General features: G+C 61.0%; 1 protein-coding gene across 1 annotated transcript; it reads right to left on the bottom strand.

The window, feature by feature from the left end:
* Nucleotides 1-6,604: 6,604 nt before the first annotated feature.
* TAMALIN (trafficking regulator and scaffold protein tamalin) lies at nt 6,605-13,280 on the bottom strand (the record flags this gene model as incomplete). Its single annotated transcript, XM_084256394.1, has 8 exons — nt 6,605-7,092; nt 7,469-7,535; nt 7,750-7,816; nt 7,925-8,018; nt 9,223-9,325; nt 9,430-9,484; nt 11,023-11,072; nt 13,065-13,280. 8 exons carry the CDS (start codon nt 13,278-13,280, stop codon nt 6,605-6,607), a joined length of 1,140 nt encoding a protein of 379 aa, XP_084112520.1.
* Between the last annotated feature and the right edge of the window lie 976 nt (nt 13,281-14,256).

Below are 14,256 nucleotides of genomic sequence, written 5' to 3'. Positions count from 1 at the left end.
TCTAAACAAGGTAGGGACACAGGTGTGTGGGATCCCCCTGCGCTCCAGGGGCTCCCAGTCTGGGGGCAAAGGGCCCCCACACATACCAAAGCTTCCACATAGCTCCCCAGGGTAACAGGACCTCCAGAGACCAGACTTGCCAGTGTTTGGAGTGCCAAGGCTCTAGGTTGGGGAGCTCAGAGATGTCTAGAATCATCTTCTCTCAACACTCTCTTGGAAAATCCTTATAGAGCATCTGGAGTGTTTTGAAAAAATACTGAGGCTCCAGCTCCACCCTCAAGCCCTGCCCAGAGTCTTAAGGGTGGGGATGGGCTCCTACCTACTGTAAATGGGCCCCAGGTGATTTGTTGCTGCACTTGGTCGCCACTGGTCTTGCATTCACTTTACCGGAGACTAATTTTCTCAGAGAAAGTGGGGTTTTATCCAGGCCTTGAGAATGAGTGCAATCCACACCAGGACCTGGGTGGCCTGTCCCTATGGTGGGGAAGAGGTTGCTGAGTGCAGCTGGCCAGCTGTGAAGAGGCTGTTAAGTGATTGTAGGGGAGCAGTGCGACAGCTGGGAAGGGGCCCAAGAGCCAGTATTTGCTTATTTTACTCATTGCATAAATGTGTGTTCTCTCCTGAAAGGCTAACCTCCAGGAATGGAAATTTCACTGAGGTTGTCGAGGGCTCCCGACAGCCAAAATGCTTGTGTCTTGCAGTGCAGCAAGTGTGCTTCCTCCCCCAATGCCCCCAATTCCATCAACCCCCCCCAACCCCCTCAACCCCAATCCATGAACTTTCAGACCACCCAGGGTTCCATGCTGAAAAGTTCTGTGAGTTGAAATCCATTAAGTTTGAAACAAGTTCTGAACTCATTGTTCATTCATCATTCATACGTACCTTGGCCACTGTTGTTTCTATGCCCAGGCAGTGAGTGGGGTCACAGAGATGAATGGGCCAGGGTCCACACCCTTGGGAGCCCAGGGAGGGGGGTTGGGAGCCCCCCCCCCACCAGAGGCCTTGTGAATGAGGGAGAGCTCCAGCAGTGGCATGTGGTTCAGAGGAGGCTCCACACTGTAGGTGTGAGGGGCAGAAGGACTGCAGAGGTGGGTTATCAGGAGAGAGTCACCTTCACAGCACCTGGGCTGATGGGCAAGGCCTGCTTCTGCCTCTGTTCCAGCTGGTAAGGTCAGCGCTGAGGAAGGAGCAGTGTTGTGAGGTCACCACTAGGGGTCAGGCGTGCTTGCTTTCCTCTGCAGTGTGTCTTAATGCTTGGTTAATTATTCTTTTATTCTATTCAAGAATCTTCCTTGGTCCCGCCCTCTCCCGAGCCACTTGTTCTTCCTCTCTCACTTCTCCGAGACGATCACTATCTCCGTCGGATCTTCTCATCTAGTGGTCAATGTAGGACCAGCAGCCTCCCAGCCAGACAACCTGACTTTCTTGTGACCCCGGAGAGGTCCATAGGCTCTCACTTCCCCAATTTCATGAGTGAGTGACTGTTGAGCAGAAAGCGCCTTCTGTTTCACCTCTTCTGCTGCCATTCAGCTCAAGGGCTCCGGTTTTGTGTCCAGGACACGGAACTATTCATGGATTCACTCCTCCTAGCAGGTTTCTTACACGTGCCAACAAAGCTCTTCACTAGACAACTATGGCCACTATAGCTAACATGGGTATTAAGCAAAAGATATACTGAACTACAAAAATAAAAACTCTTCCTCAAATCCAAGCCCCTCTTGGAAGTCCCAAGAAGCCCCACCCACCCACCAATTTTGATGAGAACATTGTCATCTCACTCCAAGACAGGACTCACATCCATGGAAGCTTGATCCCGCCGGACCTGATCTCCTTTTGTTAGCTGGCACTCTCAGCCCCTTTTCCTTCAGTCTCACCTTTCATACACCCTCTGCACTCCTGCATCCCCCACCACGGTGAGGCCCACAACTTGAAAGGTTCAGCTCCTTTACAGGACGTCTTACCCTCTTGACCCTGTCTTCACACGGCTTCCTTTCCCCCATCCCGCCTCGAGAGATGAAGAGATCTAAGAGAATGCCTGCCCTGCCAGGTGCCACCTCTAATTCTCAGTTTATCTGTGAAATGGGGACAGCGATACACGGTTCTCAGACGCGCTGTAAACCCCGCTCGAGGTACCAGATGTGGAATGCTTAGCTCAGGTGCTTTGGGGGAGCTAGAGCCCAGTGCTTTCCTTCAGGAGCAGCTGCCACCCCTGCTGCCCAGCTCCAGGCTGCTCACAGGAACCGGTCCTTGCGCCCCTGCTCGGCTGGGCGGAGCCCTAGCCTCAGGCATAGTGGGGGGCGGGGAACTAGGAGACTCCAGCGCAGGCACCTGCTGTGCTGAAGAGGGGAGGCAGCCTAGGGCTCTGTGAGACCCGGTCCCGAACTCCACCTGCAGGCTGTGTCGTCACTGCGCCGCGCGTGATGTGCAGATGTCCCTCCGGGAGACACTGACATCACCTGGAGTGACACTCTCCTTCTCCCTGGAGTTATTGGGGGTTCCTTCTGGTCTGAGGAGGGAGAGGCGCACCCACAGAGCCCGCTGAGGCTTGGAGAGGACCAGAAGGCTGGTGGGAGGTGAGGGGGGAGGCAGGGCGGAGGGAATACCGACCACACAATATTCCGAGTCCCTGCTCCTTCCCCATCCACCCCCACCCTCCACCAAACACGATCTCTGGGTTAATTTTTAGCATCGAAGCTCACACATTAGTCACTCCCTGTCACCCACCTACACGGCAGGAGGCTGCTGTGCTGGTGCCGTCATCCCATCAGCTGAGAGGTGGGATCCAGCCCCGCCCTGGGCACCCCCTCACCCTCCTCTGGGTGCACACAGCCAGCCAGGGGCCCTTGAGCCTGGGTGAGGGGTACTGACATTACTCCCAAGCCGAGCTGCGGGGGGTGGGGAGGGGAAGAACAGGCTGCAGGAGAAGAGCTGGGAATCTATTCCAGGAAAGCCAGGAGGTCCCTGCTGCCCCCCACCCCCAGTGAGGTGCTAGGCCATGCCCAGGCAGCTGCTTTCCTGGCAGCCTTGGGTCCAAAGGAACAAAGGTGCCAGAGGGCCCCTCCCCCCAACCTGAGCCCCCTGGGAGCTGCTGTTTGTCATCGCTGCAGAGCAGCTGTTCAAATAGGGAGCTTGGGGAAGCTCCATTTTCTTAATCAAATGTCCTTGCTCCCCAGTACCGGTTGGCCAGGGGGAACAGGACGGCCAGGTGCAGGAGCCACGAGGGATTCACGAGGGGCCCAGGTGCCACCTACAGATGGAGCAGGGGAGAGGTCTCCTCACCTCAAGCTGAGAGGTGGGGGTGGAGGTTACCCCTCCGCAGGGTTGCCCACCCCAACGGTGTTTATTGAGCACTTGCTGTGTACCAGGATATTCAGTGCTGGAGATGCAACTATAAACAAGGCTGAGCTTCCTGCAAAAGACCTCAGTGTAGCTGCCACTTGCAAGTAAGAAATAAAAGAGACAAATAGAGTCAAGATAAGAATAATGGAAACACAGACTACTTCTGATTAGATCAGGAAACCGCCCTTAGGAGGTGATTTTTAATAACTTGAGGCCTGAGGATGGCAGAATCAGCATGGCAAAGGAGAGAATTCCTTCTAGAGAACAGCACAAGCAGAGGCCAGAGGCAGAAAAGAGCGCGGCATGTTTGAGGAGTAGGACTAGAAAGAATAAATGTGACTTTAATATGATAAGTGATATCGAAAGAGAAACAATTTGAGCTTAGAGAGCGAGGCAGGCGCCAGATCCTGGAGGGACTCGCTAGGGTGTCCCGATGCAGTTGCAGGGGGTGTGCACTGCAGAAAGGCTCCAGGGGGGCCACCTTGTTGGGTCTGTGTGTCTGCTGCCGACCCAGAAGGAGAGCTGACTTTTTGTGATTTGTCTGCCCAGAGGGACAGCATGCAAACAGACCATGGGAAAGAGCTGGGATTTTATTCTTTTGTTCTAGGGAAGACATAATGAGTTTATTTTTTAATTTTTTAAAACATTTTAGTAAAATTAATCAATATGCTACACTGTAAAAGCTACAGGGACAAAGAGTAGAAGCCAGAGGGCCAGCTTTTCCCACTCGGGCCTTCAGGTCTTGCTCTGGGCTGGTTAGGACCTGGGACTTTAGGTCTGGAGTGGCGGGGTGGTTCTGGAATGGGTGATCTGGACTCTTGCCAACCATCCCTCCCTGTTGGTACACACAGACCCTGGTGCCCATGATGTCGTCTGTGGTCATGGTCAGGATCAGCTCTTCCCCACCCGTCAGTTCCCTGTTCCGGGGGGCCTTGGGACCCTCTCCCTTCAAAAGCCTCCGTTCACAGACCATTTCGTCCTCATGCTCCAGTTTCGCCAGGCTCTTACAGGGTCTCCCTTCCACAGTCTGCTCCTCAAACTCTTCCCCAATCCTGAAGTTGATCTCTACGGTGCACGCGGTGGTGGAGGTTTTAATGCACAAGGTGTCTCCCTCCTGTTTGAGCTGCGCCGCTGGCTGGGACACTGCGGCTGCAGCCACCTCCCGTGTCACATTCCCCCCCAGCTCTTTGACCAAATCCGTAAAGTTTTCCGATCGGATGATTTCCTAGTTGCCAGAGAAGCTGGGCGTGGTGACAGAGCGGTCAGTGGTCCCCTAAAACTGTTCAGTTGGAGCACTGGAGCCAGGACACATCCCAAGACAACCCCAAAGTCTCCACACTGAGTTTTCAGCAGAGGAGGGCTGAGATCTGATTTCCTTTCTGGAGAGATTGCGCTGATTCATGAGTGGAGAGGAAATGGTTGAGGGGTGAGTGAGGAAGCAGAGAACCCATTCAGGAGACAAGCACAGTGGTGCAGAGGAGAAGGCCGGAGGTAGCCCGGCTGGGAAGGCTGCCACTTAGACCGCTATGAAAGCTACCGTCTATATGCGGCCACTGCCAGGGAGGCGCACTGGAGCAGGGGTTTTGAGCCCCAGGCCCAGCTCTGCCTTTTATTTGCTGTGTGACCCTAGACATGTTGCTTGCCTGGGTCACCTCAAAGAAGGTAGTAACCATCTCTTGGAGATGCTTTGAGCAACACACCGTATTTACTGAGGTTCATTCTGTGCTAGTATTGGGCAAAAAAATAAAGGAGAGAAAGTCCCTGAGCAAGGCTCCACATGGGGCAAAATAAATCCAAATGGGTCAAAAATAAAACCTGTAAGTCAAAAGAGTTTCTGATGGTGATGAGTAGTGTCATAGAAATAAAACAGGCTCCATCAAAGAGCAGGGGGCAGATGTATTTTAGACTGGGTGGGAAGGCCTCTGGGAGGCAGAGCTGAAGAAGCCGGTTCAGGAAGAGCCCGTGGAGAGCCAGAGGGAGGAGTCTGCAGTCAGCAGGTGCAGCAAGGTGGCCAGAGCAGGGAGCCGGGGGAGAGACAAGGGAGTGAGATGGGCGGGTCAGATATCCCAGCCTAGGGGCTCGGATCATTCTAGGGAATCCACGGAGAAGTTCTAGAAGAATGCAGCGATCAAGGATTGCGCCTGTCCTGTGTTGGGTGGACAATGACAAAGGCAGTGTAGACCTGGCTTTTGCCCCACCAGGGAGATCTCAAACCCCAGAAGAGGGGATGCCCAGCAGTTTTTCACACAGGGATAGTTAAGGAGTTTGGAGGAGGCTGGGCCACCACCTGTTGTGGGTATGTAGGGAGGGAGGCTCAAGATGTGCTTACACAAGAGGCTCAGTTCTGAAAAGGCTGTGGGGCCTCAGGGTCAGGCCCATACATGTAAGTGAAAACCCCCCAGACTGTTTCTCTGCCTGCAGGCTCCAAGCAAATAAGATGTAAACTCGTGTGTGTGTGTGTGTGTGTGTGTGCGCGCGCGCGCGCGTTGCACAGGGTGGTGGTGGAGTCAGAGCTTGCCCGAGCTCAATCCTCCCCCTCAGGCAGTCACCACGCTGACACAGATGCAAAAAACCGTCAATTTTATACAGTTTGTGGTTCAGAAAGCAAGGGTATGCAAACGGCGCAACAGTCTGGGCTGCCCCGGCCCTGCCTGGAAGCCACATCCCCGACCCCCAAGGGGCTCAGAACCCAGGACCGCTGCCCAGCAGACCCAGCTTAGTTACAGGCCCCGGGAGGGGCCGAGCCCTTAGGGGTCAAGGCCAGGAGGGAGAGGGACCAGCACCTTCGGCCCCCCCAGAGGCCTGCCGGTTCCCTGGAACTGCGCACGTGTGGGTGGGTGAGGGCGCAACCCAGCGCAGGCCGCTTCTCCCCAGGGCCCAGGGTGGCCAACGCGTAAAGCTAAGGAGAGGGCTTCGCGGGACGGAAAAATGACTCCCTCCGAGGGGGGCTTTTCCTGGACACCCCACAAGGCACTGCTGCCCCCGATGCCGGAGGGCATGTCCCACTTCTGGTCTCCGAGCCTCTCCCAGCCCTGAGCGCTTCTGGGTCGCCCTGCTCCGCGCCCCGGCGCTTTCGGGCAGGCGGAGGAAAGGGTCCTGGGGTCCGGGTTCCCGGCTCGGCCAAGAGCCACAGCGGCTGGCCCGCCCCGCGAGGACCCTCTCCCGCTGCTCTGGGCTCCTGGGGTCCCCCGGCCGGCCCCATCCCTCCTCCTGCCCTGGTGGGAAGAATAAATAAATAAATACCTGCCCCGCCCGCCCCGCGCCCCTACAGCTGGCTCTCCTCCTCCTCCAGGGAGCGGTTGAGTCCGGGGATGAACTTGAGCAGCCGCCGGCGGAAGCTGCGGTACTTGGTCTTGCGCAGGCCGGGGGCGCACAGCGCCTGCTCGCGGGCCTCAGTCCAGAGCGCGCCGGGCGCGCCGCCGCCCCCCGGGCCCGCGCAGCGCACACTGGCGCTGCGGCTCAGCGCGGCCCGGGGGGGCCCGGGCGCGGGGGCGTCGGCGGGGCGCGGGCCGGGCGCGCGCGCGGGGGGCGGCAGGGGCGGCAGCGCGGGCGGCTCTGCGCCCCGAAAGAAGCACGTGTGGTAAACGGCGTCGTCGGCGTCGCCCCCGCCCCGCCGCGCGCCCCCGCGGGGACCCCCGGGCGCGGCGAGCAGGGGCCCGAAGGGCAGCGAGCCGGGGAGCAGCCCCGCGCCGTACAGGCAGGAGCGCACGGACTCCAGCGTGTCGTAGATGCTGGGGTCCTTCACCACGAGGCCTGCGGGCAGAGGACACGGGCCGTCAGGGCCGTGGGGGACCGTCTGGGTGGCCCCGACGGGTCACCACCCTGCGCCCCGCTCTCTCATCTGTGAAACAGGAATTGGAAGCGCAGATCCTCGTGAGGCCATTTAGGACGCGAGAGCCAAGGAAGAGGTTGGAAAGGAGCTCTGCGCCTCGGTGTGGCCATCCGCAGAATGGAGACACTGTCGCCTCCACGGCTACTGAAGCTTCGGGGGGCTGGTGGTGAGACTCAGCTCAAAGAGTGCCCTTCAGCCAGGCCGGCGTTGCACCCAAACCTCTCAGTTGGAGGGGGGAGCAGGACAGGATGGGGTAACAGCAGGGGCGCCTGTGACTGCACACCCCAATCTACTCACCATGCACCAGCCGCTGCTCCTGCACCATTAGGGACCTATATTCTCCCCACTTCTCATACAGGGTTTGCTGCAAGAGACCCCCCCATACACATACACTCTCAGGAGCTGCAGGAAACCAGCAGGGGGTGGGGACGGGCTCAGTGAGGGACAAGGGAATTGAACCTGAAGGTTAACAAGAGGCTTGGACACATAAATGACTCCCTAATAGTGCGGCCTGCGGGGGCTGGGGCTGGGGCTCGGGCTCGGGAACAGGAGGCTGGACGGTATCTGGGCAGCTTTACCTTAAGGTACTGTAGCCGCGCCTCCAGTTCTGCCTTCCGAATTGATGTCCCGTACAGAGTTTCCAGTCTGTGGAGGTTGGGGAATGAAAGGCTGAGTGAGCCTGGAGGGCGAGGACACACCCAGAGAGGCTGAGCTTAGGAATCCTCAGAGGCCTCGCTCGGCACCTGCACATACCTGAGGACATTGCCGGATGCCTTAATAATGTCAACAATCTCTCGGTGCCGAATGCCTTCCACGTTCAGGCCGTTGACACTGGCAATGGTGTCCCCTGCCAAGCAGAGGGGGGGTCAGCACCTGCTCCAAGGGGCATAGTGGAAGGATTCCAGCCCCCTACCTGCCCTAGCCAGAGGGGCCAGGGTAACAATACCAGAGTACCCTGACATCCCCTCCCCTACTCTGCATGGTGCTGAGGACACCTCCTCGGACAGCCTTCCCCACCCCGCCCGAAGTACATACTCACAAAACCACAGCCATCTCCCCTGCCCACGCCAGGCTAGCATCGCAGTCCCGGGGCTAGTGCCCGCATACACCCACACCTGCACTCCATCCTCAGGATGTCCCCAAAACTCTGTCCCCAAACACAGAGCTCTGTCCCCAAACACAGCCCTCCTAGCAACCTTGGGCTGCCCCTGGAGTTGGTTATTTCTGTCCAGCCCGCAGGCTGTCCTGAGTTCCAGCCAACACAGGAAGGGGGCAGGGTGAGAAGCAGAGCAGGGAACACAGTGGGCCCGAGAGACCTAAGCTTCTGACATCCTGTGCCACTGCAGACGCCTGCCCTCACGTAGGGCAACCACCCCCAGGGCCCAGTTCCCAGCTGGAAAAAGGGAATGTGGACGCAAGCTCTGGCTCCCGTGGGGATCAGGAGGGAGCGCGCATGTGAAACGGCTTTGCAAAGTTGCCCTATACCACTTGGCTACCAGGGGCTGCTGGTAAGTGGGCAAAGAGGTGAGGGCGTAAGGAAGGAATTGGTGGCAGAATGGGGGGGGCTGGTCAATTTATGCAACCTCAGGCTGCTCTTTTCTGGGGTCTAGAAACTCTACATGGGCAATCCCAGGGGTCTCCTAATGGAGGAGCAAGTAACACAGGTACCCTAGATTTGGGCAGGTTGGGGAAGGACGGGCCCTGTCCCCAGAATCAAGCAGATCGGACGGCATGTGCGCCTTCTCCAGCTCCTGCCCAGGCTGGGCGGCCGGATTGCCAGGAGAAGGTGGAACAGCAGCGGCAACACCTGCTATTTCCCAGTCCCTGGTTCTGTGCCCCGGAATCCCCACACCGCACTGTGATGGAAGGAGGACATGTCATTGTCCCCATTTTGTGCAGGGGATGACTCAAGATCACAGAGTAAATGGCAAATTTGCTCAGATTTGATTCATTCTTCCTTCTGGTCTTCCCAAAATAGGAGAAGGAAGGATAATTGATTTCAGAGATTTCTCATCCCCCTTCCCAGAGCTGTGTCTGGGGTCAGGCCCCACCTGGCGTGAGCCCAGCCAGCTGGGCAGGGCTGGACTCATGAACACGGCAGACGAAAGTCACCATCTCCACACGCTGCTCCTCCCGGTGGTGAAGGCCGTAGGTCTGTAGCAGACAAGGGGACGCTGAGCCTGGGAGTGGGGCAGGGCCCCTCATCCCTCAGTCTGGCCTCCCACCCGCTCTGTCCCTTGGCATCCGGCTTCTCCCACCTGAATCTCAAAGCCAAAGGTCTGGTTTTCCTCCTTCTCCAAAGTCAACACTTTCCTGCAGGAGACACAAAGGCCATCTCATCAAGACCGTCAGGGTGGAAAGGGGCTTTGGTGGTCCCACTCGGGGGCCCCACTGCTCTGCAGTCTGCTCTCAAACCCAGGCGAACGCGCTGTCTCCAGGGACAGGTCACCGGGTGCAGGTTGTGGGAACATCCATCCCCTGCCCCAGCTGAAATCCACCCCACCCGGCAGCACGGGATCCAGACAGCCTCAGCGGGGGCAGCAATAGGGATCGGCTGGCCCCCACAAGGGATGAACTAGCTGAAGTTTTTGGCCACCCCGAGCTTTCCAGTGAGCCCTAGAATACAACATATTGACTGAGGCCCCAAATTCGGCCCCAGCCTGCAGCTTCTGCCCCAGAGCCTGGGGGCTGGCCCCACCCCCAGAGGCTAGTCACGAGGCTCAGTCCAGACCACAGCTGCTCCTCCCAGCTGCGGTGGGGCCAGCCCACCAGATGTGAGGGCCGGGGGAGGGGAGCCTGGAGGCCGCCCCTTCCCGCACTGAAGTCCTGCCCACTGGACACAATGGGCTGGAGCCATTCCAGATCCTGGCCTGCTGGGGAGCCCGGAGTTTCCTCTGCCTACCCCCACCCCCTTCCTTCCCGCCCAGCCTGAGACAGAGTTAAAGCAGCTTCCAAAGTCTCAAAGCCTCCAAAGGCCCAGGAGACCAAGGCCCAGCTCCCTCCCAACCTGACCCAGATACCCCCCAAATGTGGAGGAGCAACTCCCAGCCCCAGCCTAAGCTCCTCCCCATTTTGAGCTCTGGCTTTTCCCCTTTGGTGTGTCCCCCCCACCCCCCCATGTTGGGTGGAGGCAGAGGGTGACTTCGGTGCTCCCTCTCTGGTTTTGGAAGGGAAAACAAACTTTTTCTGCAAAGGGCCAGATAGTATGTATTTTGGGCTTCCTTTGCAGATCCCACTCGGCCTCTGTCATCTATTGGTCTTTGTTTTTATTTTTATAACCCTTTAGAAATATAAAAACGACTCAGCTCCAGTGCCAAGCAGACTACGCTGGCCAGGAGGTGCAGTCTGCTGATCTGCTTTAGAAGTCTGGCCCAAACCAGGACAGGACGCTGGCAGCGCGGGGCCTGCGCTAGCGCCTACTTCTGCCCATACTTCCCGGCCTTCCCAAGAGGGCCGCCAGGGGCTGAGATCAGCACAGGACCGAGATCTGGAGGAAGGGGCAGCCAGATGCGAGCAGCTGGACACAGCTCAGCTGTGGCCTGCGTCCATGGGGTTTGCTAGGGCTGGGAGGAGGGCCTGGGGAGCCCCAAGACTTCTACTTCCCCCACCTCCCAGATCCAGATCTCCTCAGGGAGGGGTGACTGGCAGGGACTGGGGGTGGGTTGAGGAGCACCTGATGACTCAAAAGTCCCTACTCCTTTTTCTGCCACCCCCTTCACACAGCCTACACCCCCACATGCCCCTCACTCAGCCAGGGAGACATGCTAAGAAGCCGCGCTGTGCTATCCCCCACTGCACCCCAGCACCTCAGCCTTCGGACAGGGGCAGGGGCTGGAGGGCTGGTGACTCACCGCTGCTGTTCTGGGCTCTGGCTGAGGTTCTTCCAGCGGAATCCTGAGCCCTGGGTGGGAAAGCAGTCAGGAAGTTGCACTGAGGGGGAATGTCCTCAAGTGGGTGCTGACAGCCCTATGCTGGGGGACCCCTCACCTGGGGTCCAGCACCTCACTGCCTGTCCGTTGTGTTCCACACCTGCTTTGGTGCCCCCATAACTGTTCGCCGAGTGCACTGTCAGGATCAGTCCACAGCTTTCTCCCTGGGTTTTACCACCCACGCCAGGACTATGGGGACACAGGAGTCCTCCTGGGTGCCCGCTGCATGAACCTCAAAGCCCTGTGCTGGTTCTCGGGCTGGGGGAGAAAGTGTTCACTACTCTAGATACAGTCTCCTCCCCCGGGGGGCATGTCTCTAGGGCTCAGGCCTCCCGGACCCAGAAAGCTGAAGCAGGGGCTCTTCCCAGATGTCACCTGAAGAAGAGCAGGGGTCCCCCAAGCTTGCCTACCAAGCCACTTCAGAGACCCTCTGCCAGTCAGGTCTCTCCTCCCAATTTCTCAGCCACAGTGGCTTAGGGAGCTGGGCTCCGAGCTCCGGGGAGGGAGGGTGGGCGTCGCGGCCTGGACAAGGGAAGGCGGGGACAGGGGGCGCGCGGGCCTTCTTGCCAAGCCCAGGCTGTAGCAGGGGCCGCCGGTGGCTCCCCGCCTAAGTGAGCCACTGTGCCCGGCCCCACCTGGGCCTCCTGACGTTTTGTTGTTGTCTGACACAAAAAATCTTAGACATCAAACTTGCTCTTGAGTCTTGTTGTACTTGAGAGAGACTGGGATTCTTTCGCTTTTTGTAGGGGGTGGGGAGGTGGTGGCCTTGGAGGTTTTTGCCTCTTTAAGGCCCTGAGAAACTAAAGCTGGACTTCCTCCCGAAATTACTGGTCCTGCAAGAAACCCCGCTATGGACCCACCCAGCGCCAGACCTGCCCAGCTCCAGACCTGCCCAGCTCCAGACCTGCCCAGCCTCTTGTGCCCCAAGACCCTTCCGGGTCTGCTAACGGCTGCCCCGGCTGCCCCAAGGCTCGAGGGAAGGGGCCTGTCTCCAGAGCCAAGGCCAGGCCTCAGGGTGGGGACGGCTCCCCAACAGGGCACGGAGGAAGGACCGGGCAGCAGAGAGAGACCCCTTTGTCTTCCCACCCGATTTTCATAAAATGCAAATCCGCAACAAGCTGCTCATTGTTGGGGGGCGGGCAGGGGACGGTGGGGGGGTGTGCCGGACCGCGAAAGGCCACCAGCCCCCTCTACTTAACCTGAGACTTACGTCCCCCCTCTGAGCGGCCGGGTGCACCTCAGGCCAGAGGAAGAACCCCGCGGAGGGGCGACTCCGAGGGCGGGCGCGGCCGCGTCCTTCCTGCCTCGCGGGCGCCGGGCGACCCCTCCCACCCGTCCCGGCCCAAGGCCAGGGGGCCGCGACCTCGCACCCCGCTTCTCGGGCGCTGGGCCAGGCGGCAGGCCCCGAGCCCAGGCACCCCGGCGTCCCCGGGAAAGGGTGAGCCCCCCGGAGTCCAGGCGCTGCGCGCGCCCCCTCGGCCAGGGGAGGCCGGCGCCGGCCCCCGCGCTCCGCGCGCCCCGCTCTCCGCGCACCCCACTCTCCGCGCTCCCCGCACCCCGCTCCCCGACCCCCAACTTGGCGGTGCGAGCGGGGACTCGGCCCTGGGGCTCCCCGCCCCACTGGCGGCGCCGGGCACCGGGGCCTCCAAACACCTGGACGGAGGAAGGTGGGGCTCTGGGGTGCTGGAGGCCAAATGGGGCGCCAGGAGAAGGGGTGCCGAGCAGGAGTTGAGGCGGGAGAGGAGCGAGACGGGGCGGCGGCGGCCGGGACGGAGTGGGGACCCCGCGATCCGGGCGGGGGCGGGGGCGGTCGCGCCCCTCCAGGGCCCCGGGGGCGCGGCGGCTCCTCGTGGCGGGGGCCCGCGGGGCGCGGGGGGCGGCGGGCGCGGCCGGGGGCGGCGCGGAGCGGGCAGGTCCCGGGGAAGAGGCGGCGGGGCGGGGTGGGGGGCGCGGGGCGCACGCACCTTCCGGCGGGGCAGGGTGCCCCCCGAGACGGCGAGCGCGCGGTACAGCTCCGCGGGGTGGTAGTCCTCCAGCGCCGCGTACAGCTCGTCCCCGGGGGCGCCGGGGCCGGCGGCCGCGGCGGGGGGGCCCGGGGCCGGGGCCGGGGCGCGGGCGGCGGGGTCCGGCGCGGGCGCCTCCTCCTTCTGCTGCAGCTTCCTGAGGCGCCGGAGGGTCATGCTCGCGCCCCGCGCCCTCGCAGGCGGCGCCGGCAGCGGCTCGGGGTTGCCAGCCCCGCGGGGCGCCGCGCGGCTCCCTTTATAGCGGGGCGAGGGGGCGGGCGCGGCGGGGCGCGGTCTCGGGGTGGCCTCGCCCCCGCGCCGGGCCCCGCCCCAGGCCCGCGCGAGCCCCGCCTCGAGGCCGCGCCGGGAGGGGAGCCGCCCGGGGAGCCGCGCGCGGAGCGGGGAGACCGAGCGGGGGAAGGGACGGGCCGGACAGGCATCCCGGGCGGGGCCGGGGAGGGGGTCCCCGAGATCAGGGTGGCTTTTGGGGGGCCCTGGAAGAGGCCTATGAAGAGGCTTCTGACAGCTGAGCATTCGGGGTGCGTGGCTTTGGAGTCCTGGGGAGCGTGGTGGTGCGGGGCGGTCAAGGATCCTTGGGGATCCAGGGAGAGGGTCCAGGAACCCCGGGGGCTGCAGGGGGTGCTTGGCCAAGGGAGAGCAACAGCGGCCCCGTGCAGGGAGCGGGGTGAGGTCCCTGAAGATCCCCCTGGGCTGACTGTGCAGAAGCGCTGGGCGCGGAGGGCCAGGATCTCCCCGTTACACCGGAGCCCCGGGGGTGAGGCAGGCTGCTGCGCCCCTGCCAGGGTGCGGGCTGAAGGCAGGAGGCGGCGGCCTGCGGGCTGGAGGCCTGGTTCTGACCTGCCGCCTCTGAAGGTCAGGAGCCGCCCCTCCCAGACCAACCTTTCCTCCCCTCCGGGTGCTGGAGGTCAGAGCCCCCTTTTCAGAGCCAGCAGCCTTGGGTGGACTTGACTCATGGGGGTGGGTGTACCTGGGCCACCCCCGCCTCCCGCCCATGGGATGCCGCGGCTGCCAGGCTGTGGGAGAGGTGGGCCCTCCCGGCTGAAGTCTGTCGTCAGCGGTGCCCAAATCAGAAGTGAGAGGAGGAAGTGGAAGGCCAGGCTGGCGTCTGCGCGGCGGCCACCCCAGGGCGGCG

Source organism: Talpa europaea (assembly GCF_964194135.1).
Source record: "Talpa europaea genome assembly, chromosome: 15".
Classification (NCBI taxonomy): Eukaryota; Metazoa; Chordata; class Mammalia; order Eulipotyphla; family Talpidae; genus Talpa; species Talpa europaea.
The sequence above is the reverse complement of the archived record's forward strand: the minus strand, read 5'-3'. Positions and strand labels throughout refer to the sequence as shown.